The 26,086-nt window shown below is 43.6% G+C and overlaps 1 protein-coding gene across 2 annotated transcripts; it reads right to left on the bottom strand.

The window, feature by feature from the left end:
- Positions 1-4,569: 4,569 nt before the first annotated feature.
- LOC127302031 (uncharacterized) lies at positions 4,570-11,581 on the bottom strand. 2 transcript variants are annotated; one of them, XM_051332375.2, is made up of 8 exons: positions 11,373-11,581; positions 7,617-7,751; positions 7,391-7,544; positions 6,833-6,927; positions 6,656-6,736; positions 6,541-6,573; positions 5,934-6,047; positions 4,570-5,534 (listed from the first exon to the last, which is right to left on the bottom strand). In XM_051332375.2, the coding sequence occupies exons 1-8, from the start codon at positions 11,487-11,489 to the stop codon at positions 4,791-4,793; spliced, it is 1,473 nt and encodes a 490-aa protein (XP_051188335.1). In that variant the 5' UTR covers positions 11,490-11,581; the 3' UTR covers positions 4,570-4,790. The 2 variants fall into 2 exon arrangements, with proteins under 2 accessions (XP_051188335.1, XP_051188336.1); XM_051332376.2 differs by having other exon boundaries at positions 7,430-7,544.
- Positions 11,582-26,086: the final 14,505 nt, after the last annotated feature.

The following is a 26,086-nucleotide window of genomic DNA, read 5'->3' as shown; positions in this document are numbered from 1 at the left end:
GAAATCTGGGTACCAGTTGCAAAGCTAACTTCAACTGGATCCTCATGTGCAGATTCTTTTCCTGTTGGGACAATTTCACTTGTAGACTTAGAAGGGACAACCACATCAGAACCACCCTCTGCTGAAATCTGGCTACCAGTTGCACAGCTAACTTCAACTGGATCCTCATGTGTAGATTCTTTTCCTGTTGGAACAGTTTCACTTGTAGACTTGGAAGGGACAACATCATCCTTAAAAACAACCTCATCAGAACCACTCTCTGCTGAAATCTGACTACCAGTTTCAACTAAAGGAGATGTTCCAGCAGCGTGAATTTTTGTTGAGCTTTCAAGGCGGTCTTTCAAAGTATACACTTTTGATTTAACTGCAATGTTATCAGCAACACCTGAAGAAGTACCTCTAGGAGGTCGTCGTGGTGAAGATCTTGTAGCAACCTGACTTTTAGAAACAGCTGGCCTGTAAAAAAGCAAAAACTTAAAAATATTAGAAAAAACTCCAAAACAATGAAGTATAAAACATACTATGTCATGCAAAACAAATCAGCGTTTGATAACTACCAGAAAAAGGCATTGGTAAGTTCATGAGATAGTAATTGGTAAAATTACACGAAAAACAAAGGAGCAAAAAGAAAAGACATGAATACATTTACAGGGAAAATGTAAGAAAATGCAACAACAGAAATGTTGGTAAGTACACATGAAATACATTGGTGAGTAACTTCAAACAGGGTCGATCAAAAATACCTTCTGCCTCTCACATTGGGCTTCTTCTTAGAAGCAGATGACGGTACATTCTGTACAGGATTAACAGAACGATCCTCGCGTACAACACAACTACGTTTTGCTTCAGAAGCATCGAGAGCAGAGCTACTCCTTTTCAAATCATTCACAACGTCGTTGATTGTCTCACTGACAGCATCATAACCATCAGATAATCCTTTCCCATTGTCTTCATTCATTACAGCAACCTCAGGGCTAGAACTCAGATCTTCGCCTGACTTCATACCGACAAAAATGATAGCACCATCAACACTGGCATCTTTGGCACGAAGAAGATCAGCTTCATTTGTTTCAGATAAAACTTGCTTCCCATTATCTATATCTCGCTCATCAACAACACCATCAATATGCATAGCAGCAGTTTCTGCAAGATTTTCAAGACCCTGAAACACAATCCTATTATCTGCTGATGAAACAGTGATATCAGTTTCCATAAAACGTACTAGAGCATCAGCATCAGATGGTTCCGCAACAGCACCATCAATATCCATGGGTACACTGCTGGAAACCACTTGAGGAGAAACACCGGGAACAACTGTCACAACACCAGAAAGAGTTGTCTGGCTTGGCACGGCTGCACATTCCGACAACACGATATCAGCATGCTCACCTCCATCCACATGACATCTGCTTTGAATAACAAAGCAAGCAGTGACAGCTTCATCAGCATAATCACTGTCATTGCCAGAATGATAACTCTCGCCGTCAGACATATTGTCACTGAAGTTGACCACTGGTACCTTATCAGTTTGACATGGCACTTTGGCAGCACAAGCTGCTTTTGCAGCAGACCTGGTAACATGAGTTTGCTCAACCACAGGGGCCTCGACTACAACATTAGTTTGCTCAAAGACAGGTGATGAAACGGAATCAACAACATTCAATGGATCAGCAGTAATAGCCCCTCCGACATCTGTAGCATCAGCACTCTGGTTGCAAAGGACATCCCCTCCGACATCTGTAGCATCAGCAATCTGGTTGCAAGGCACATCCCCTCCAACATCTGTAGCATCAGCACTCTGGTTGCAAGGCACATTCTTCAGACGGCGTATTGGTGATTTCCCTACAATCTTAGCAGGACGATCATAAGTTGATTGCGCAATAGGAGAGGATGTGTTTGCAGCACCCCCATCATCCAATGAACGAGAAGCGACCATTTGAGAACGTAATGTCTTATCAAATTTTGCAGTATCCACAACTTCATCATCATCAACTTCAGTCAAACCTTGAACAAGCTTACTCATTAGACCAGTGAGACCAGAAGCAAACTCACCCATTAATCTAGCAACCTTGTCTTTACGCTACATCAAAAAACAACACAAAAAAATGAAGGGGAAAAATCATTTAAAAGAAGAGAGATACTAAAAAATGTAATGGTGCCATACAAAATTTAAAAACAAAAAACTGAATAAAAAACTTATCACTGTATCATACATTTTTCGGGCAGTTAGGTGCAGTATTGGTTTCAACCCATTTTTCAAAGCTAGCTGCCCCTCCAAACAAGTTGAAATTTATAGCAAGGTGTAGCTTCAACTGATATTAGTGACAAAACAGAAAACAAAAATGCATCAGCTTGCACAAATCGACCATAAGTTCATGTCATAAGATGAGAAACCCAAAAAGATTAACTAACCTCGAGATTCCCATAACCAGATCCATCCCTCTTCAAGTCAGCATCAAGCACAGTATCAACATCTTTTTTTGACCATATATTAGCAACAAATCGACCATCTGGAAGGTCAAGGTTAAGAGAGCTAATATCCAAAGAGTCAACATACAGTAACTGAACATGCAACAGGCAGCCTCCAGAAGGCTTCCCAGTACAAAGCTCATCATGCAATCTATCGCACACAAACTGACAAAGGTTCATGTTCCTAACATTGCTAATGTTGTCCTACAAAAAAAAATATAAACACCGCGTAAAAATGGTTGTTCACATATATTAATAAAAACAAGCACATATATCAATAAAAAAATGCTAAAATTGAATGAATTTTTAAAAAACTATAGGATAACACATATACCAGTATAGGATAACATCTGTTGCTGACTTTGTTCGACGTTGTTGGTGCAAGCAAAGTACAGACAAGGTACATCATCCAAACTTGCTTGAAAATGTCATCATACTGATTCATCTGTGATAGCATTGTGAACACACCAGTAATCTTCGGCGTGCTGCTATGGCCCGGAAATAACAAAGGACCTAGACGAGCCTCTATGACAGAATCCATTGCATACACGATAGGAATATCCCCCCGCGGAAGACCGAGTGTGCGGTAAATGGAATCAGCATTGAGAGGGATTCTACCACGCCCTTGAATGACAAACTCTCGAGAATGACTATCATACAAAGGAGCAAGCCAGCTTATCAAAGGGTTGTGAAGAACATGGCACTTGATGTCAAGCATTGAACCAAGATCCATATCCTCAATCGATTTCTTCTGATCAGAACTTAGATGTTCATATAACCTGACAACAGGAAAAGGAGAGGCCTGATTCCTAGCACGCTCACTAGCATTGGGCATTTTGCGAACACCTAGCTGATAACCACCTTGTTTCTTACTGCCCGCCATGGAAACAACAACGCTGCAATACAAAAACAGATGCCATGATAATGAGAAAAAATCTTAGTGACATCAAATGATAACAAGTCAAAAAATCAAAATAACAATGCCTTGGTTAATATATCAAGCCCAACCAAAAAAACACCACTGTAAAAAGGTAGAAATAAGCAGCAGCAACAAACAAAAAACATATGTAGGAGTACAAAAATGAGTTCATCATTCCCTTAACATAGAAAAAGGACGTGGGTAACTTCAGAACGTATGTGTTGGTTAAACGTTGAGATACTTGTTGATGAAAAGTGAATAAGTGAGTTGATAAAACAAACCACATACCAGAGATTTGTGAACCCCTAGAAAACAAGTCCCATGATCTCTGCTATCTCCTGCTACAATTACCCTAAAAATGGAGGATGAAAAGCAGTGCAACGGGCCAAAATCATAACTACAATGAACATGGAAAACAGTGATTCGAGGGACGGAGCAGGAACCTAGGCGGAGAACAAAATCCACCCAAAAAACAATTCCTCGCCGAACAAAACAAAATCCCATCAGAAATAATCCACGGTGGAACAATCCCTCGCCGGACAAACAAACCGGCCGGCGAGACCAAGATAACGGAGATTTGTGAACCAAGAGACGGATCAGGAACCTAGGCGGAGAACAAATTCCACCCAAAAAACAAACCCTCGCTGGAACAATCCCTCGCCAAACAAACAAAATCCCATCAGAATAATCCACGGTGGAAACAATCCCTCGCCGGACAAACAAACCGGCCGGCGAGACCCAGATCTCCCCACTAGATCCAGTTTGAATACTAACCTTATAGCGCCGAAATCGACTGGCCCTTGCTAGTGAACTGAGAGCAGGAGAAATCTAGGTCGCACACTAGCCACAGGGAATCGGACCCTCGCCTCCGCCGTCGCCGTCGCCCTCTCCGTCGGGGCTGAATGGGAGGAGAACAGGGGAGAGAGGAGAACGGGCGGAAGGAGGGAACATGAAATCGATTCGAAATAATTCGAAAACGACGGGCCGAAAAGGGAAAGTCGATCGGTTACCAGAAATAGAAACAGGCGTGACAGGGGGCGTGACGCGGCGAAAAGGGAATTGTCTTCACGCTGCCGCGCGAGCGCTCTGCGCCTACAAGATTCGATCGCTCGAGCGAGCGATTGCCACGAAGGGGATTCACATCTTTTTACCACCAGTAGAAAACGCTAATAACCATCAAATTGGCCAAAATGAACGGATCTGGTTCATTTGAGGGTACCACAAAACACCTCGGTGACCCATCATATAGGTCTTCGCATACATGGTTTACAACAGAGGAGGTCTGATTATAACAGAGTTCACGGCACCATGTCATGACCCTAAATCTCAAAGGATATAACCATTACATCTACAACACAGGTAGAATTGTAATCATAGTTTGACCAACACAAACTGGTGGATCTCAAAGCCTGGACCGGACCGATACTGTTGGGGAGCTTGCAGCCGGTATCTCCTCCTGATCAGATGGCACCTGCAACGACTCTGCCTTCTGCATCTTGTTTGAAACTGACACAGACCAACCGCAGTCACCCGCAACAAGAGGATCTTCCACCTTATTATACATCTTTAATATATCTGCAATTCTTTGATCAATCTCCCGCGTTGGAGGGAGCCCTTTCAACATCTTCCCGGCCACTTCAAGTGATTGCAATTTCTGTAAGATTTTCTCCTCGAAAGCTTCATCAGACTCCCAGCGTTCACGGTGGAGGGACGCGAAACGCTGCCACTGAAGAGTCGCCAAATCATCGTAATTGATACCCATAAAAGTGGCAGCCTCAGCACCTCCCCCTATTGCAGGATAATCTAGTTTGCTCCTCTGTCCAGGCTCCATGGGCAGAACCGTGAACGGAGTGCCTCGGAACTCAAGAGGGAAATGTATCCTCATTGTAACAACTGCTAGCATTGCCGCATCCTGTAAGGCGTCAAAGAGTGTTTTGCGCGTAGCTTCCACTATAACCGACCACCCAGAGCGTTGCTGCAGCCCTTCTATTTTGATCCATACACGACGTCCGATCACCTGCTCATACCATTTGATCGGCTCGTCAAAAAACCTTGGCTGAGAAAGGCCGGCCAGGTGGCTTAGCGCAATCCCGAGGAACGACAACCATCCACCTGAAAATTCATCAACGCTCGTCATGCCCAGTCCCTGCAGAAAGCAATAATTGGGATCAGCGTCGATACTAAGTGGTAGGCAACTAAGCAATAGCAGAGAAAAAGATTGCATTATTTCAAAGCAGTAGTGGAATGATCATATAAACCCGCCTACAGTCCACCGAAATTTACAGATCACGTCCAACAGTTTGCAGGAAGTGCAAACAACTGAATTAAGTTATTACTGCCCTTTGCCCCCCCCCCCCCCCCTCCTGCCCCCCTCCCGCGCCAAATATATACATGAGATGCATAGGACACCAACATGAGCTTGTAACAGTTGGCACTCAGCACGAAAATGTTGATGTCAACAAAAGTTCCGAGAGGAATGGACAATGTCAACTTAAGGAAACCAATATGAAGGAGAGTAGTATCTAGATCATCATATATGGTATACCTGACATTTGGAATAATCATCATGCGCTGAAGTTTGTTCATGCGTATCAGATTGCGCCAAAACTACCATGTTTGTAATCTCTGTTCTATCTATCTGATCTTCAGCCGACTGAGCCTGGTGTTACAACAAGATGGTACAGTTAGAGGAGTAAAACCATTTTATGTAACAAATAAGCATGTTGTATGTTGTGATGGACCACAATAAATATAGTAATGTGCATGCAGTATGATCAAATGTAGTTATTATAACCTTAACATCTAATTTATTGGAGTAAATTAAACAAATCCACATGTTCTGTGTCACAAGTTGCAGAACCCCAGGTATATTGCTGAGTGGCACATAATTGCACTTATTACGGTCTTGCAATTTCAACTAAACCACAAGTAAATATTTTTTGTTTCAAAGCTGACTCACATAGTTGTATAACGATTATGTAAGTTAATTTATACCGTCAGCAATATAAAAGTGATTACACATTTAATTTTTCAAATACATTTATAGCCCTTGTCAAATCTTACCTCGGAATAATTAACTAACGTAATTATATGTCCAACTAAGAACTGATTAGCTTGAATAAAGTGCAATTTGCAATTTAGAAGGCACTAACCTGTTCAAACTCAGAGATCCTACCACAATATACCTGCCAAATGGGCGTGGCAAGACATCAGTTCTACTGTTATGCAACTCATAAAATGGTGTACGAAGTTGGTTCCAGAACTTACCATTTGTGGATGCCGTATTTTTCGAGGCCATCCCATTTCATTACCATAAACAACATCTGTATAGAGCATTGATCTGTTAACCTGATAAAAATGTTGGTTAGCAAATAAGCTTTTTGTGCCCTCTGCCCTCATATTTCCATATAATATTTAGGTATAGAGATAAGAAATTAAGCTAACCAGTTCTTGTAAACATTCTTTGGGTTGCATCAAAACATCATATTGTTCAAATGGACTTTGATGCAAACGATGATGAACATCCATCTCTGGTGGACCTGAAACAAAATGCATTAGGGTTAACTACAGAGTGTTTGAGTCCCATTGGACACCATAGAGTGCAAACCCATTGTGCCCTATGCATGCAACTTCTGTAATGGACAAGGTTTTGAGTAAATGGCATTGTTTCAGTTTATCAACTAGTAAAAGTATCAAACTTCAGGGTGTCTGTTGGCCTTCTGTATTTATGAAGTATCTTCGAAGTTACTAAGAAAATTATTACCTCTGTTCCGAAATGTAGTATGTTTTGGAAAGCTAATTTAGTTGTCCAAAAAATACTACATTTTTAACGGATTTCCAAAACATACTACGGAAGTGGTAGTAGTCTTATATGGAAAGGCACCTAATCAAGCAAAACTTGATTTAGAGTCATCAGTTTAATTGATTTATTGGATGTGTCAGTTTTATGTCATGCATTGACGTAACTATAAATATTTAGAATCACATCGTTGTTGTACTTGCCATCAAATTTGGGCATGAACTTCATGCTGGTAACAGTACCAATTTGTGCTGACTCTTGAAAGTGAGGGTCGCTCCCACTGACTTCAGGAACGGCAAGAATTGAGGTTTTAAAATTTTCACCACAAGTGTATCCATGATGCCCATTAACGAAGTCCTGCCAATGTTCAACTGGAATTAGGAAACAATCACAGATACACATATAATAGTGGGGACTGGGAAGAATAACCTTTATGCTTCTGGGAGATTTCTGATCTAGCTCGATCTCATTCTCATTGCCTGGAACTGTTGATAAACGAACATCCTTGAACAGATCAGAAGAAGTTTTCAGGAGAACTGCCGTTGTTGAAAGTTCCTTTTTAAGCTGAAAAAGAATTATCAGCCTAAATTGCTTCAAAAAAATCATCAACCAAAAACATAGGTAGATTAATCATAATGTCCTGCTAGATTTGAGAATATTGACCACATTAAAGTAAAAAAAGATGCAAAAACCTTGCAAAGTTTTTTGGTTAAATAATGAGCAAAGGAATAGACTTTTCAGAAACTGAGTTTCCCAATGAGATACATCCATAGTTATAGGGTCCACCGTTTACGTAACTACTTACCTAGAATTATAAATTCGGTTTTGCTATATCTCAGTCAACTGAGATTTTCTTAAGTCTAAGTCACTTACAAAAATGTGCCTTGAGTTGCACTTTTCTGTTAAAAAAGTGCAATTGCACTTTTCTGACAGAAATGTGCAACTGAACCGAGTTGCAACAGAACTGTAGTTGCACTTTTCTGAGTTGACTGAGACTTAAGAAAATCTCAGTCAACTGAGACGTAGGCACACCCTTATAAATTTTGAACCTTGACTGCTAAGATCCAAGTATAGGTTTTTTTACCCGCAAAAAAAAAAACCCTGCTATAGCCAGTGACCGTATATGTCCAAAGTAGAAAGTCTTAAATGAAATTAAATCCTCGAACTATGGAAAATCAACAGCTAGCAAGATTTACATTACTATTGTTTTCAGACTAATCAACAACTATCAAGCTTTACACTTTTTGAGATAGAGAAGCTAACATTACCTCAAAAAAAAAAGAGATAGAGAAGCTAACAGATTTAGCCTCTACCCAAGTACCCATATTTTTTGCCGAATGACATGCACCAACTAGTTTAACCAAAGGTCTGAGAAAAGGAAGAAAGGTGAGCAACGTGCTTATCCTTCAACACCCCGCCTCACGTGTGGCTCCCACATGCCTAAACGTAGAACGAAAGTAGGCATCGAACTTTTAAAAATGTGGTAGTTGTGTCTTCAACTCAAGACACTCAACACACTGGCTAATAGACCAACCAATTTAGCCAAAAGTCCAAATTGATGGAGAAAGGTGGGAAATGCCTTATACTTGAATCAAAATTAAAACGTTGATTTAAAAATTTATAACTTTGGATCAAACATCAACCAAAAATCAGCTGAAAACATCAAACAATTCCTGGACCTGCACCTTAAAATGTTCTATCTTTTGGACATCTTGCCCTGCATAAGTTCATTAGAAATTATGGGTGAAACCCCGAATTTTCATGACTTTTTAACTTTAAAATATGTTTTTGATGCTTTGCAAATGGCTTCCTGGAGCTCGTACTCCATTTAGAGTTTCCGCCATTTGTGTCCTGTATATTATTTCCACCTATATTCACTTTCAAGCTATGTGCAATTGCATTACCATATCCCTTTATATTTTTTGGATTTTCCCCTCTATAACGCATAAAGGCAGAGCTCTATACAAAAAAAAGCTATTTGTCAATGGTAGAAATTTCAATTGGTGGTCCTTCCAGAGGTACAAGCTAGCGATATACTATATTTCATATAACCAAAACTGGAAACTAACTGGATTTCCAATTTAAGAACGTGTACATAATCGTTTGAATAAAAGAAGTGTGTGTAATACACATATGCTATTAATCTACCGAATTTTGAAAAAGAACTAATTTTTCTTGCAACACACAGACGCCATTTCCTGCAAACTAATTTATTTTAGGAAGAAAACCATTTCACTTTTCTGGAACACAAAAAAGTTCTGTTTACTGAAGTTCACTTTGAAGTTATTTTATACTCCAAAACAATATTATTTCCTTTCAGTCCAAATGCCGAAATTAGCATCTCGTAGTCAGTTTGATAATCATTAATCGAGAACCTGTCCAACTTAGTACCTTTGACAAAAACAAAATGGACGATTCACATTTAAATGCTATATATTGTGTGGTTATCTTCGAAATAACCACATAAAAGTCTATATTACGGAAATGCAGTTGTGGAAAGCTTAGTACACTATTCACTAAAATATTATCCACAAAACTATTTTCATGTAGCTAATTTTTCCCTATTTCATCACATGTATTTTGTCATCCCTCACTAGTCATATGTCTTCTGTTATCTTGAATAAAAAAACTTTATTAGAAAGAAAATAATAGCTTAGGCAAAAATATAATCCTTTCATTGATAGTGCACTTGGAAGACCCGGTACTATATTGTCTTCGATGGTGGACGTTGACTATCTTCTTTTGAGCTTGCATGTGACCACTTTTGTGCGCGGCACGCCTCAAAAGCTGCCTGAGGGCTCCCCTCTACAACTAGTGTATATGGCTCTGCAAATAATCCCTCCATAGCCGCCGGCCCCACTATATATTTCCCTCCCAAAAAATCACGTTTACATATCAAATGAATGTCGTGAAGGAGCAGGCCAAGGCTGTAGTGGCTGTGCCTTTGGGCAATGGCCTAGAGCTGCATGAGAAGCCCGACACTCCGCTTCGTGGCAACGGGGTGTCGTCGAGCCCGACTCCGTCCACCTTGTTGGATGAGTACTTGAGCAGTTTCTGCTGCACTGAGCCGCTTTCGTTGCTTGATGCGCCGATCCTTGTGCAGATTGAATGGGACTCCACTTGTGCCAAGAGGCGTAGTGGACGTCTTGAAAAGAAGAACAAGGATTGCTGCATCCAGGCTGCCAAGCGCGCTGAGCATAGGTTGGCAGAGTCTTTCGGAGATCTGCCAAAGGAAGCAACCTCAAGGAAAGGCTCCGAGGAAGAGGTGGAAGAAAAAATGAAGACCTATCCGCGGATGTGTAAGAAGCCTGTCACGCCGGCGACGACCCAAGCTGTTCGAGAGTTGGTAGAGGTAAATGGCCAATCACGGTTGTGAGGTTTTTCGCGAGCACCCATCTCGTTTCTTGAGTGCTCTAGAGGTTGTGGGTGTTGGCTTGGCTGGGTACAAGGTGTTCCTGATGGTCTTGGGCCTAGGGACTCTTGTATCTGGATCGGACGATGTGCCTTGATTCGTTTTTGGGTGTGTGGTGTGCGGTTTCACGGTTTTCCCTTAATTAACCGTGCATGTATGGTCTTTGGGTCCGATTTCCCTTATTAATTGGACCATTTTCCCTCTTCTTATAATGCAATGCGGGAGCTCCCCGCCCTCTGACGAGGTTCCGTCAAAAAATGTTCCAAGTTTCAGCTCAATTCTGGGTTAACAGGTTAACACTCAAGTGTGTGAGGATGCACTAGGTATGGCACATTCGATATCATCTTCACACACTTAGGGTGCTACCTTCATTACGTCTAACATTAAACACACAACGTGGTGAAAAGGTAATCATAATGTAAAGATATTTAGATCAACCACATAAATAATCGTTTCACGTGAATCCTAAAAAAAGGATAATAGAAATTTAAGTGCAACAAATGGATGCACATTAAACTGCTGTTTCACTAATTTCCTAGATTCCCAGATCTACCACTCAGATCAGAAGGAGATCAAAATACGAGCACCTGCCTGGATACCGGGAAATGAACAAGGCACTCTTAACCCCGTCCTGCCAAACCGCCCCAACATCAACCCCACAAAAATGATCTACTCAACCTTGGCAATCGAAAGCCAGCTCTCAACAATCGTATTTTCTGGAGATCGGCGCCGTACGATCTGTAAATGGAGATAGGGTCTAGGGTTTCGCACACCTCAGGGGAGTGGCCAAGGAAGGCGTCGACGAAGGAGCTGATGGGGTTGGAGGAGGAGGACGACGATCCCGGCGCCGCGCAGACGGAGCGTCCCATCACCAGATCTCGCAGGCCCATCTCCGACCGACGACCGTTCGTCCGTCTTCACCCTCGTTAACCAGGAGAGAAGGCAGTTACTGCTGCTTCGCTCTGTGTTGGTGACCACGGGTTCTTTCTGAGTCAGCGGTCCTTTTCTGGTCCTGGCTACGGCTATTTATACGCGCAAATTAGGGCTCCTTGTTCGATGCAATCCACATGGCAAAGAGTGGGATGACGCGTCTGAAATGCACGAATCTCGTGCAAAAATATTGTTGAGAATTTTAACATGAATGGGCTCATATATAGGGGCAGAAAATGGAAAATATTCGCACACTTTAAACGAAGCAACAATCTCCACCGCAGAAATATTAGAGTAACAATTAAATTGATGGAATACCACAACTTTAAGCACTTTATAATAGTTTGGTATTGCGGTTCCTCCAAACTAAAATTCACGTTTTAGAGTCAAAAACATATCAGCTTGTTCTACCATGTTTTTCTTAAAACATTAGGTCTTAGCTCTGCGTTAAATTAATAACGCCTTAATAACAAGTACAAAGTGCTAGAAGATTAGCTTACATGCAACTCACACCACACGAAAGGAACAACAAGAAACACAGCTTGGAGGTTGAGGCCCTCGTCCATCTGCTAGATCAAACATTGAACAAGACACGCTGAGAAGGTACACCGGGAGATAGAACCAGTCTTCATCATTGCCTGGCAAGCTGTCAATGTATAGATGCCCGCTTCTGCCACCGAAGAAGGACCCTACCTTCTCACCTAGGGTCAACGGCGCCGCACCTTCAAGAGGTAGAGAGAAGCTAAACCCAGAGCACGAAGGTCACACATGACAAGCTACCTAGAGCAGGAACTATCACCGAGATCACATTCGCACGCGGAATCCGCATACATCATCGTCGACCGCCGCATTGACCGCCCATCAAGACGCAAGCTTTAGGACTGAAGTCGCCAAACGAAGACACAACAGAAAGGTTGGCATCGCAGCCACCATGCAGGGTCAGGACACAAATGCCGCCAGCTCAAAGCAACCATCACGATCGTGTTGCTGCAGAGGGGATCCCTAACCCTTCTCTCCCACGCTCGAGGGCGCCGCACCGCCAACAACACCGACACCACATGGCAGAAGAGAAAGCAAGTGAGGTACCGAAGAAACATGGCACCGCGACACCACAACAGGGATGCCGCCACTGGCACCCATCGGAACACGCAGCTCAGCACCACTTCTCCAACCCAAGAAAACGCCTTTAGCAAGGAAATGTAGCCATCGCGCCGCCGCCAATTCCGAGAGGTTTGGGTTTTCACCCGGGAGGAGGGGGAAGGCAGACGGACCTCATCGGCGCTTCCATACTACTAGGAAACAGGCTATAGGCCCAGGGTTACCAAGGCGCACCAAAAAGAGTGCACGTCGGTGGTGGGGTGCACGACCTTTTTGATGTGCCGGTAGTAACTTCATACCGCCGGGGCACGTTCGTTTTCACGCGCCAGCGATAAGCCTAGGCCTGGTCGGGAGGGTGCACGGATGTGCACCACACTTACCGCCAGCACACCACTATACAGGTGCACCGGCGGTAAGTGTGGTGCACGTCCGTGCACCCCCCACCACCCCCCCTCCGGAATCGCGTTGTCAGTTTTGAAAAAAATAAAAGAAAATGTTAAAAATTTCAAAAAATAAAATCCTTCGAGATGACACTAGTACAAACTCGCTAGTTTTGCAAGGTTCTTACTAGATCAACTCTATCTTCATGGATTATAGGAACATTGCATCTAACAAGGTTCCTTCACAAAAGGGACTTGTTGAGTTGCATTAAGATATAAATCTTTCTTTGGTGGAATAGGAAAATATAATTTGCTCTGTTGCATGCTCGATTTCTTAGAATCCATGGCACTAAGAAATTAATAGGTCGATCCTTTAAAAAAAGAGTAAATAATGGATGATAAAAAGATATACCATATTATAATTCGATGCATGGCTTCGCTACATTCATTAACTGCACCGTGATTTCCATATATTTTCTTCATTAATATAAGCATTGAAAGAACATCTCTCACATTATGTTTTGTGTGTTTGATGTCAATATATGTGATACACTAATGTTTGTTTAAGTGGTACAGGGATTACATAGATTCATATTTATGTGTGTTGGATTTGGTCGGTCTGTCAAAAGTTAACAGCAAAAAGATGGCCAGGCCGGATAATCCGGGCCGGATATTGTTGAAATATCCGGCCCCCTGATTTTGGCTAAGTCTTCGAGGGAAAAGCAGCGCAGTATAGGGGCCGGACATTTGCCCGGATATTGTCCCGGTATTGTACCAGGGCCGGAATATCTGGGCCGGATATTTTGGAAATATTCGGCCCCCTCGATTTTGGCTAAGGACTGGAAGAAAAACAAGTCTGGCATAGGGCCGGATATTTGGCCGGATAAAGTCACGGTTTTGTCCCGAAGGCCGGATTATCCGGGGGGGGGGGCGGATTATCCGGCCCTTACTTAGGCCGGAATATCCGGCCCCCCGGAAGCTGCAACGGCTCAATTTTGAGGGGAGGTATAAATACCCCCCTTCTTCTACCTTGGTTGCTTGCTCAATCATTACACAAGAAATCTGCCAAGCCACCTCCATTAGAGCCACCTCAAGAAACTCAAGATTTGCAAGATCTCCTTCATCCCCCAACAAAATCTCTTGATCTTTGGAGATTCGAAGGAGAAGACACCGATCTACATCCTCACCGAAGCGTTCTTCATTTCCCCCTCTCTTGTTTGAGGGATCTCATGCTAGTGTTCCTATTTGGTTCCCTAGTTGATTTGTGTTGATGTATTGTTGTTGATTGTTGTGTTGTAACAGATTTGGGAGCCTCCAATTTGGTTGTGGATGTGTGCCCCAAGAACCTTGTAAAGGCCCGGTTTCCGCCTCGAGGAAATCCCTTAGTGGAAGTGGGCTAGGCCTTCGTGGCGTTGCTCACCGGAGATCTGAGTGAAGCCTTCGTGGCTGTTGGTTTGGCTTTCGTAGCAACCACACTCCTCCAAACGTAGACGTACCTTCTTGCAAAGGAAGGGAACTACGGGAATCATCTCCGTGTCATCGCGTGCTCCACTCTCGGTTACCTCTATCCTATTCTATCTCTATATTGCTTAGCTATATCGTGCTTAGTTGGTAGCCTTGTCATATAGGTAAATTCACTTAGTTGCATATCTAGAGAATTTACCTTTTGTGTCAAGCCTAAATTGAAAAAGAACTAAAAATTGGTTAGCACCTATTCACCCCCCCCCCCTCTAGGTGCGGCATACGATCCTTTCAATTGGTATCAGAGCCTCGGCTCTTATTTCGGGCTTAACCGCCTAAGAGTATGCCGGACGAGGAACCATCGGAAGGGGAGACTAGGCCGGTCACCATGGATGACATCAACTCGTTGAAGTCATACATGGATGCTCAAACGGAAAGCATGAGAAAGATGATTTCCGAGCTTTTGACCCCTCCCCGTCCCGTGGCTCCCACCATAGAGGTTAATATCACGGATGCGGTTGTAGAGGGTGAGACTTCGGTATTACCCTCCGCTACCGCACCCATGAATGGTGATAACTTAAACACTGACAAACCCCCCACTGCATCTCCCAAGGGAACTAGTGGAAGTGAGAGCTACAATCGAGTACCTCCACCTTTCCAATCACCCGATATACCGGTTCCCCATCCTCATATAAACATCCGGGGCGACCCACCTAAGTTTTCCGTTAATGATTACGATACTTGACAATTTGAGTTTAGCTCTCATGTTCGCAGTGCCTCCAATGAACTTTGGAGAATCATCGAGGAAGGCTTCAATCCTTACAACCCCAAGAAGTTGACTAGAAGAGAAGCGGTTGATAGTCAACTCAACAACACCGCCTTGCACATGATTCAAACCGCCATGGGGACAAAGGAGTTGACTCGTGTTTGGCATTTCACCACCGCCAAGGATGCTTGGGATGCTTTGGCCGCGAGTTGCATTGGAAGCGAGAGCACAAGAAGGAACAAGTATAATGCTCTTCGGAATAAAGCCGAAGGATTCATGAGGCTTCCGGATGAAGATCATGAAGACATGTATGGAAGACTTCTCACCGTTGCCGACGCCTTCCGGATTGTTGGTGCCTCTCACATTAATGACTCTTGGATCAAGGAGAAGTACATTGAGTGCATGATGCCGTTCGAGCCTATTGATGTCAAGACTCTTGTCGGAAGAGAATGCTATGCCTCTCTCACCTCTCAACAAGCCGTGCACGAGATGCAAGCTCTCAAGGTGCTTGAGCAAAACTCTCATGATTCTCGCAATCGTGCCATTGGGATGACAAAAGGGTCCAACCTTGCCTTGGTGGTCAACCCCGTGCAAGAAGTGATTCCTCAAGAATCTTATAGGGCATCTTGGAGCATGACCTATCCGGAAGACTTGGAACACCACTACCATGACCACATGGCATTCCATGCAAACACCTTTTGGATTGATCCTTCCAAGGCCAAGAAGGACAACATCAAGAGAAACAACTCAAGGGGTCCCTCAAGCTCGGGCCCAAGAACAAGATCTTGCTACAATTGCAATGACAAGCGCCATTTCATTGCCGAATGTCCCTATGAGAATAGGGAGACTCATGGTGGAAGGCTCATCCCCAAGGACAAGAGCAAAGACTCAAAGGGCAAATATTCAAAGCCCCTCAACAAGAAATTCTACAACAAGAACAAGAAGGGCAAGAGGCCCTCAAGGATTGTGCTAGTGGCTAATGAAGAATACTCTTCCGATGAGATTGCAAGTACTAGTGATGATGATGAAGAGGAAAGCTCAAGAGAAGTGGCCGCCATTGTCACCACCAACATTCCCTCTTCCTCTCTCTTTGATTCACCCAATGAGAACCCTCAACGCAAGAATGCACATTGCTTCATGGCAAGGTCCACCTTGGACACATCAATTGTGCTATCAACTCAAGAAGAGTACACCTCCGGAGATGAAGATGTTGATGATGAAGAAGATGCAACCTCAAATGGATTGGTTGCCCTTGCCTCCTCGCTACTAACTCTTCATCAACAAGCGAATCTCCCAATGAGGTCATTCATGTGGAGGAAGAAAGTTGCCTCATGGCTAAATCTTCCGAGGTATCATCTCCTAACCCCTCTATGCCTAACATTGCTAATGATCTAGGGGTTGACCCCGCTAGTCTAAAAGTGAAACAAGAGATGCTAGAGTTTGATGAGTTCATTAGTAGCCTACAAGGTAACACTAAGAAGCATGTTTAAAGTCTCATGGTTCGTATGGCTCAACTAAATGCTACTCTTGAGAAAAAGTGCCAAATAGAGAGAGAAGACTCTCTAGAAATACATGCTCTTAAAAATGCTCTTGAGGAATGTCAAGAAACTATAGCATCTCTTGAAGAGAAGCTAGAAAGTCTTGAAGAACCTCAAGATAAACTTAACAAGCTCACTAAAGCTAGAGATCTTGCTAGAGCTAAGACTAAAGTGCTTATAAAGGAAAAGGCCAAATTTGGTGTTGATCATGAGAAACTTGTGAAGGATCTAGATGAACTAGACAAGGCTCACAAAGCCTTGAAGAGTGAATACTCTCTCCTCTCCGAGTCTTATGAGCAACTTCAAATTAGGCTTGCTTCATATGACATACCTAGTACCTCTACTCCTTCATGTGATCATGCAAATATTATTGAGGAAAATGCTAGGTTGAAAGATGAACTTGCTAAGGCCTCCTCTCCCCAAAGTAAACTTTCCTTGGATGATCTTTTGAGTAAGCAAAGGTCAAACAATGGGAAGGAGGGACTTGGTTTTAATACCAAGGCAAAAAAGGCAAACAAGAAAAAGACCAAGCCCGCACATGAGAAAGCTAATGGTGAAACCCGAAAGGGCAACACCATTAATGATGATGGTGCGGGAATAGATAACCCTCACTATGTTCTCTTTAAAGATTATTATGGTGATGTCTATGCCAAATACGTTGGTCCATATGATGGTTATGTTGCTTGGTCTATTTGGGTTCCAAAGACCCTTGTTGCTAACAAAAGAGGACCCATTGAAAAATGGGTACCTAAATCCAAGAATTGATCTCATGTAGGACTATGCCGCCGGAGGTTCAAAATGGGTACTTGATAGTGGATGTACAAGTCATATGACCGGCGGCAAGAACCTCGTCAAGGAGTTGAGGCCCAACATAAATAATATCACCGTCTCCTTTGGCGATAATTCTACATCCGAGGTATTGGGTTTTGGCAAGGTTGTGGTTGCACACAACATTACTCTTGTGGATGTCATGCTTGTCAAAACCCTTGGTTACAATTTGCTTTCCGTTTCCGCCCTTGGCAAGATGGGTTTCACCGTCTTTATTGATAAAGATATTGTGGTCCTCTTGTGGAGCAAGACTCTAAAAGTCGCATTCGTTGGGTATTGCGAACACAACTTGTATGTGGTGGACTTTTCGGGGACCACCACAACAAGTGCGATGTGCCTATTCGGAAAGGCGGACGTGGGTTGGTTGTGGCATCGCTGCCTAGCCCATGTCAACATGAGAACTTTGCAAAGTCTTCACAAGGGGAACCATATTGTGGGACTAATGGAAAATGTGTCTTTTGCCAAAGATCGTGTTTGTAGGGCTTGTGTTGAAGGCAAAATGCATGACTCTCCGCATCCAAGCAAGACCATTATCTCTTCCAAGAGGATCTTGGAGCTCCTTCATGTGGACCTCTTTGGTCCCGTTACTCATGCAAGTCTTGGTGCGAAGAAACATTGCTTGGTGATTGTCGATGACTACTCAAGATACACTTGGGTCTACTTTCTCAAGACGAAAGATGAGACTCAACAAATATTCATTGACTTTGCTACCGAGGTGCAACGCCAACACAACCTCCTCATTATGGCAATAAGAAGTGACAACGGCTCCGAGTTCAAGAACTACACACTCAATGATTTTCTTAGTGATGAGGGGATTCGTCATCAATATTCCGCTGCTTACACCCCTCAACAAAATGGTGTTGCGGAGAGGAAGAACCGGACTCTTATGGATATGGCAAGCTCTATGATGGCGGAGCATAAATCCCGCTATAACTTTTGGGCCGAAGCCATCTCCACTGCTTGTCACTCCTCCAACCGGCTCTATCTCCGCAAGGGCTTGAACAAGACTCCATATGAAATACTCACCGGGAACAAGCCTAATATCTCATACTTCAAGGTGTTCGGGTGTAAGTGTTTCTACAAAATCAAAGGAGTTCGTTTATCTAAATTCGCTCCTAAAGCTTTGGAGGGTATATTTGTTGGTTACGGTGCCGAGTCTCACACTTATAGAATCTTTGATATAGCCTCCGGGATTATCATTGAATCTTGTAGTGTGAGGTTCGAAGAAAATGATGGCTCCCAAGTGGGGCAAGTTGATGTTTGTGCAGGTGATGAAATACCTCAAGATGCCATAGTAAGAATGGGTGTGGGATTTTTCCGCCCCATTGAGGGACACGGTGTGGCGTCTCGGGAAGGACTATGCTCTACCACGGTGGAGCCCTCATCTTCTCAACATCAACAAACCCCATCAAGTGAAGCAAATGATGCACCAACCCAAGAACAAGAACAAAACCCTCCCTCTAGTGTGCAAGATCAAGGACAAGATCAAGGACAAGATCAAGGTCAAGATCAACCAAGAATCCATGATGGTTCCGACGAGTATCCATTTGATATTTGCTCCGCACCAAATGATGTCCAAGATCAAGCACATGATGTTGAGCACTCACAAGAAATTGTAGTTGCTCAAGTTGAAGGTCAAGACGGGGACCCAAAAGATCAAGTTGATCAAGTGATACCTCCAAGGCCAAGAAGAACCAAGGAGGAGATCGAGGCCCGTCGTCTAGCAAGAAGAGAAAGGAACCTTGAGCTTCGTGATCACACTCATGATAAGGTTCTTGGTGATATAAGGGCAAAGGTTTCCACAAGAAGGCAATTGGCTAATTTTAGCAACCATCATGCTTATATCTCCTTAGTGGAACCCAAGAAAGTATTTGAAGCCCTTGAAGATTCGGATTGGTTGGAAGCTATGCACGAAGAACTCAACAACTTCAAGCGCAACAAAGTGTGGACACTAGTAGAGAAGCCAAAGGGGTGCCGCAATGTTATTGGCACTAAATGGATATTCAAGAACAAGCAAGATGATTTTGGAAACGTTGTGAGGAACAAGGCAAGATTGGTGGCTCAAGGGTTCTCTCAAGTTGAGGGAATTGACTTTGGAGAAACCTATGCTCCCATGGCTCGTCTTGAGTCCATCCGTATCCTTCTTGCTTATGCATCGCATCATAACTTCAAGTTACAACAAATGGATGTGAAAAGTGCATTTCTTAATGGTCCTATACATGAAGAGGTTTATGTTAAGCAACCCCCGGGGTTCGAGGATCTCAACTTCCCTAACCATGTCTACAAGCTCGATAAAGCTCTTTATGGTCTCAAACAAGCTCCTAGAGCTTGGTATGAGCACCTTAAGGAATTATTGGTAGACCGTGGGTTTGATGTTGGGCTAATCGATCCCACTCTTTTTACTAAGAGGGTCAATGGGGAGCTTTTCGTTTGCCAATCATATGTTGATGATATTATCTTTGGCTCTACTAACAAAGCTTTCAATGATGAATTCTCAAAGCTTATGACCGATAGGTTTGAGATGTCTATGATGGGAGAGATGAAGTTCTTCCTTGGTTTTGAGATCAAGCAATTGAGAGGAGGAACCTTCATCAACCAAGCAAAATATCTCCAAGACATGCTCAAGAGGTTCAAGATGACCGAGATGAAAGGTGTTGCCACTCCTATGGTTACCAAATGTCATCTTGCACTTGATCCCAATGTTAAAGAGGTGGATCAAAAGGTATATCGCTCCATGATTGGATCCTTGCTTTACCTTTGTGCATCTAGACCGGACATAGTGTTGAGTGTTGGTGTGTGTGCAAGGTATCAAGCTTCTCCTAAGGAGAGCCACATGATAGCTCTCAAGAGAATCTTTCGATATTTGGTTGATACCCCAAGATATGGTATTTGGTACCCCAAAGGCTCAAGTTTTATTCTCAATGGGTACACCGATGCGGATTGGGCGGGAGACAAGGATGATAGGAAATCAACCTCCGGGGCTTGCCAATTTCTTGGTAGGTCCTTGGTGTGTTGGTCATCTAAGAAGAAAAATTGTATATCTCTCTCCACCGCCGAAGCCGAATATGTTGCCGCCGCAAGTGGATGTGCTCAATTGTTATGGATGAGGCAAACTTTAAAGGAATACGGTGTCATTTGTGACAAAGTGCCTCTATTATGTGACAATGAAAGTGCTATCAAGATTGCCTATAATCCGGTGCAACATTCAAGAACGAAGCATATTGAGATCCGGAATCATTTCATTAGGGATCATGTTGCCCGGGGTGATATTGAGCTTATCTATGTTCCTACCAAAGATCAACTTGCCGATATATTCACGAAGCCTCTTGATGAAGCAAGGTTCACTTATTTGAGGAATGAGCTAAATATCATTGATTCAAGGAGTATAGCTTGACCATCTTGCAAACACACCTTCGTCTCAAAACTTTATTTGGTTTAGATGTGGGCATGGAGATAGGGGGAGTGCGGTTTAAATTATTGAGCTATCCCTCCCCCCATAATGCCAACATTAAGAAATCATTCTCTTTATATCATATATTGATATGTGAGCTTCAATGATGAGTAGTGGCTTGGACCCAAGATATATCTTCGCGGTGCCATGCCACAACACTCATATATGGTGGCCTAGGCCACCACACTCTTCTTTGTGAAGAGTTGGAGTTATTTGGATCTTATCGCCTTTTATTTGACAACTCCATGTTCTTATGGGAAATCACTCTAGTTTGGCCTTATTTTCTCATATCTTGCAAACTTGAGTGATCATGTACCATTAACAGTTTGTATCTTCTAAAACCTAAGCCTACTCTCTCCTATAAGCCATTTCCATCTTGCTCATTTGTCATGTTTGGTAAAAACTTGGAGTTTGAGGTTTTTCGGTCGGATGATCTAGGTTGCTCCATCTTATTGGTAAATTTGCACCTTATATGTGACGTGATACTTTATTGCATCACATATGGGTCATGCAAATAACCAACGAAAGATGGGCCGGATTCCCGGTGATTCTGAAATTTTCCAGAACCCCGGATAATCCGGCCCCAGGAGACCCCGGAAAATCCGGCCCGGCCGGATTATCCGCCCTAAGCTAGGGCCGGATTATCCGGCCTGGGCAGATCTTGAAAGGGTTGAGGTCGAGGCCGCGGGGGGGCAAACGGTTCACACCACCCCCCACGCGCCTCTCTCTCCTCTTTCTCCTCTCAAGATCGCTGGACCTCCTCCTCCTCGCCAGAGACGCTCCGTCCGCCCCCTCTCGGAGTTCTTGGGTGGATCAGGTGCATCTCCTCCCTAGCTACCTTCTCCTCCAAGCGGTTTCCACAATGAATGTGGGTATGATTCACAATCTCTAACCCTAGATGTTGTGTTTTATATGTGCTATTTTCTTGGTGGAATTGGTGTCTAGTTGTTCCAAATCACGTGTAGTGTACTCCTCTTGCATGCTATGAGGCCGATCTAGTCTTAGACAAGCTTTTGATTGGAAAACTGCAACTTTCGCAGGGCCGGATTATCCGGCCCCCGCGCTGGCCGGATTATCCGGCCTGGCCGGATTATCCGCCCCCTGGGGACCCCGGATTATCCGGCCTGGAGCTTCATCGCCGCTGCAGTTTTTGCTTCAATCTATCATGTCTAGATTTGTACCGACTTATAGCATGTTTCTCGAGTATGTTACTGTATCTTACATGACTTATGAGCATTACCTTCTCTTTGCTACCCGCCTTTGCTTCTCACAGGTGGTGCTTCTCGGGGTGGTCGGAGACGCTCAAGGCATGATCGATCTGGTGACGAGTTTGCACCCAATGCACCTCACAAGTCCGTCGCTTCAAGGTGGAAGAACAAGGAAGTGAGGGAGAACTACAAGGCCATGGACCCGGTCTCTTATTCTGCTATCCGCATGAAGAACTGGTATGAAGATGTTCCAAGGGATGAAGAGATAGAGGGCCGGAGATACTGGTGCATGGAGTAGGAGTTCATCTACAAGGATGTCTATGAGCCCATAAAGAATCTGAGACCCATGCAAGCTATCAATGTGGACATTCTGGCTGTCAACAATCACTTTGAAGATGCAATCTGGGTAGCTGGAAGGATGGGCTTGCATGATATCATGAAGATTCAATGTGACTATAGCCCAGATTTGGTTAAGCAATTCTTTGCCACTTTGGCAATCAAGAAAGATGAGGAACGCACTATGGAATGGATGACTGGCTCCACTCACTGCAGTGCCACTCTGCGCCGATTTGCTGGTATTCTTGGAGTTCGCCTTCATGGACCACAACAGACAGATAAGAATGCTCTTGTGGATCTCTATACCTCAGCGGGAAAAATTGGTTTTGCTAAGGGGCTGCTTCCCATATACAGTCAGTTGCTCCGGTTCTTTCGGGCAACCATTTGCCCAAGTGGTGGTAACAATGATGCTCTCCGGGGAGCCCTTGTGGACCTTATGCACCTCAGCTATAAGTGTGCTCGTGATCTTAATGAGGAACGGGACTACACTCTTGATGTCATGGACTTTATCTTCCATGAGATCCATGATGCCATGGTCTCCCGGACCACCATACCATATGCACCCTACATCCAGCTTCTCATCAACAACTCTGTGGCTTTGAGTGGTGAAGATTTGAGTAGGTATCCTTTGATGAAGCACAATGTCAAGAAGGCCTACAAGCTTAAGCCAGTCTCTTCTGCTGTACCTGCACCTGACACTTTCATGGGTGATGCTCGCTCTAGTGGTTTTGCTCCTGCTCGCCATCCTGATGTCCCGACTATGAGGAAGCAAGTGAGCCGGCTTAGTTGGTTTCAGCGTCACATCCTTTGCATGAACATTGAGATCCATAAGGAGAACTATGCAGCTAGCCGAGAGCGTTCTGAGATTAAGCATACTCAGGCGGTTATTCTACACAAGCTCAGTAGTGACCAAGGACCCCCGCCTCAGCCTCCAGCTCACCAGGGTTACAGTGGATGGCACTCCGCACAGGTTCCATGGAGTGATCTTGATGATTGCCTTCAAAGGTCCAACACCTCTCGCCGCTCTCCGGATGCATCTGACACTGATGAGGAAGAAGAGGAAGCGGCATCCCAGTCCGATGATGAAGAAGCCTCCGAGTGATTCCCATGGGACGTGTAGCATCGCGCTTGTCCCCTTTTTGGCGTCTCGATGCCAAAGGGGGAGAAGTGTTCTATTAGGATTCTCGGGGATTTGCATGGTTTGGGCACAAGCATATGCGTTTATCATTCTTATATTGCTTGTGTTCCCTCTTATTTGAACTATTTGGTTTGTTTGTGTGCCGTTCAAAACTATGTGCTATGTGGTGTGAGACATTGTTACGGTTTTCGGATTTCTATTTGTTGAGATCAAGGATATTACATTATGTGTGATGCTATATCTCCGCATTATATATCTACACATGGGTATGAATTCTTGCATCCTATCTCAACTTCATATGTGTCAATGTCTATTGTTAGAGCTCATGTTGGATATCTCTTGTGTTGAGGCACCATACTCCTATGTGTTGTGTATTTGTATTCAAATGCAAATTACTTATATGCACACATGTAGGGGGAGTGCCTCTATGTTTTGCCATCATGCTTGTCTCTATAGTGATTCTCTTGCAAATCCGTATATTGTCATCAAACACCAAAAAGGGGGAGATTGAAAGAACATCTCTCACATTATGTTTTGTGTGTTTGATGTCAATATATGTGATACACTAATGTTTGTTTAAGTGGTACAGGGATTACATAGATTCATATTTATGTGTGTTGGATTTGGTCGGTCTGTCAAAAGTTAACAGCAAAAAGATGGCCAGGCCGGATAATCCGGGCCGGATATTGTTGAAATATCCGGCCCCCTGATTTTGGCTAAGTCTTCGAGGGAAAAGCAGCGCAGTATAGGGGCCGGACATTTGCCCGGATATTGTCCCGGTATTGTACCAGGGCCGGAATATCCGGGCCGGATATTTTGGAAATATCCGGCCCCCTCGATTTTGGCTAAGGACTGGAAGAAAAACAAGTCTGGCATAGGGCCGGATATTTGGCCGGATAAAGTCACGGTTTTGTCCCGAAGGCCGGATTATCAGGGGGGGGGGGGCGGATTATCCGGCTCTTACTTAGGCCGGAATATCCGGCCCCCCGGAAGCTGCAACGGCTCAATTTTGAGGGGAGGTATAAATACCCCCCTTCTTCTACCTTGGTTGCTTGCTCAATCATTACACAAGAAATCTGCCAAGCCACCTCCATTAGAGCCACCTCAAGAAACTCAAGATTTGCAAGATCTCCTTCATCCCCAACCAAAGCTCTTGATCTTTGGAGATTTGAAGGAGAAGACACCGATCTACATCCTCACCGAAGCGTTCTTCATTTCCCCCTCTCTTGTTTGAGGGATCTCATGCTAGTGTTCCTATTTGGTTCCCTAGTTGATTTGTGTTGATGTATTGTTGTTGATTGTTGTGTTGTAACAGATTTGGGAGCCTCCAATTTGGTTGTGGATGTGTGCCCCAAGAACCTTGTAAAGGCCCGGTTTCCGCCTCGAGGAAATCCCTTAGTGGAAGTGGGCTAGGCCTTCGTGGCGTTGCTCACCGGAGATCTGAGTGAAGCCTTCGTGGCTGTTGGTTTGGCTTTCGTAGCAACCACACTCCTCCAAACGTAGACGTACCTTCTTGCAAAGGAAGGGAACTACGGGAATCATCTCCGTGTCATCGCGTGCTCCACTCTCGGTTACCTCTATCCTATTCTATCTCTATATTGCTTAGCTATATCTTGCTTAGTTGGTAGCCTTGTCATATAGGTAAATTCACTTAGTTGCATATGTAGAGAATTTACCTTTTGTGTCAAGCCTAAATTGAAAAAGAACTAAAAATTGGTTAGCACCTATTCACCCCCCCCCCCCCCCTCTAGGTGCGGCATACGATCCTTTCAAGCATGTATGTGTCTTTTCTTCCTATTTCATGTGACGAAAGAGTCATGCAAATTCATGCCACGTGGTTGATGTGTCAGACACTTGGCATATGTGGTACCATGTTAAACCTTTGAGACCATAGTTTCTATAGAAACCAAGAACAATTTTTTTTGGAGTCTTTCATCTCTTATGAAGTGTTTTACATGCTATACTTTTTATTTAAAATGTATGGGAGAAATTTCGACATCAAATGAACACCTTATGCATGACATGGCCTTCACATCATATCATATCGAACACATAAATATTAATTCATGTACGTAGTTCTATAGGTAGGTCTAGAAGTCCAGTGTCTATGTAAGAGAAGTCTTAACTGAAACTCTCTTGAAGATTCAAAACATATCGTATTTTTCTAGCAAGTCAGTACATGTATTGTGATAATTTACTGCAGTTAGGTTGCTATATATGTCTCCACTTCTTGCCAAATAAAGGATACTAAGATAGTGACTATGTAGAAGAAATCCGACTCAAATTTGGATGTCCATTTTAGGTCACCTTTCCGCAAGATCAGGGACTGATATAAGATTTCACCACGTGGCGT

This window comes from Lolium perenne, chromosome 5 (assembly GCF_019359855.2).
Source record: "Lolium perenne isolate Kyuss_39 chromosome 5, Kyuss_2.0, whole genome shotgun sequence".
Classification (NCBI taxonomy): Eukaryota; Viridiplantae; Streptophyta; class Magnoliopsida; order Poales; family Poaceae; genus Lolium; species Lolium perenne.
The sequence above is the reverse complement of the archived record's forward strand: the minus strand, read 5'-3'. Positions and strand labels throughout refer to the sequence as shown.

Excerpts from the sequence above, each read along its gene's own strand:
- LOC127302031 (XM_051332375.2), bottom strand. The coding sequence starts at position 11,489 with ATGGGCCTGCGAGATCTGGTGATGGGACGCTCCGTCTGCGCGGCGCCG. Across the intron at positions 7,545-7,616 it reads AATCTCCCAGAAGCATAAAG|GACTTCGTTAATGGGCATCA; the intron begins GTTATTCTTCCC and ends GAACATTGGCAG. Across the intron at positions 6,574-6,655 it reads AAATACGGCATCCACAAATG|GTATATTGTGGTAGGATCTC; the intron begins GTAAGTTCTGGA and ends CCCATTTGGCAG.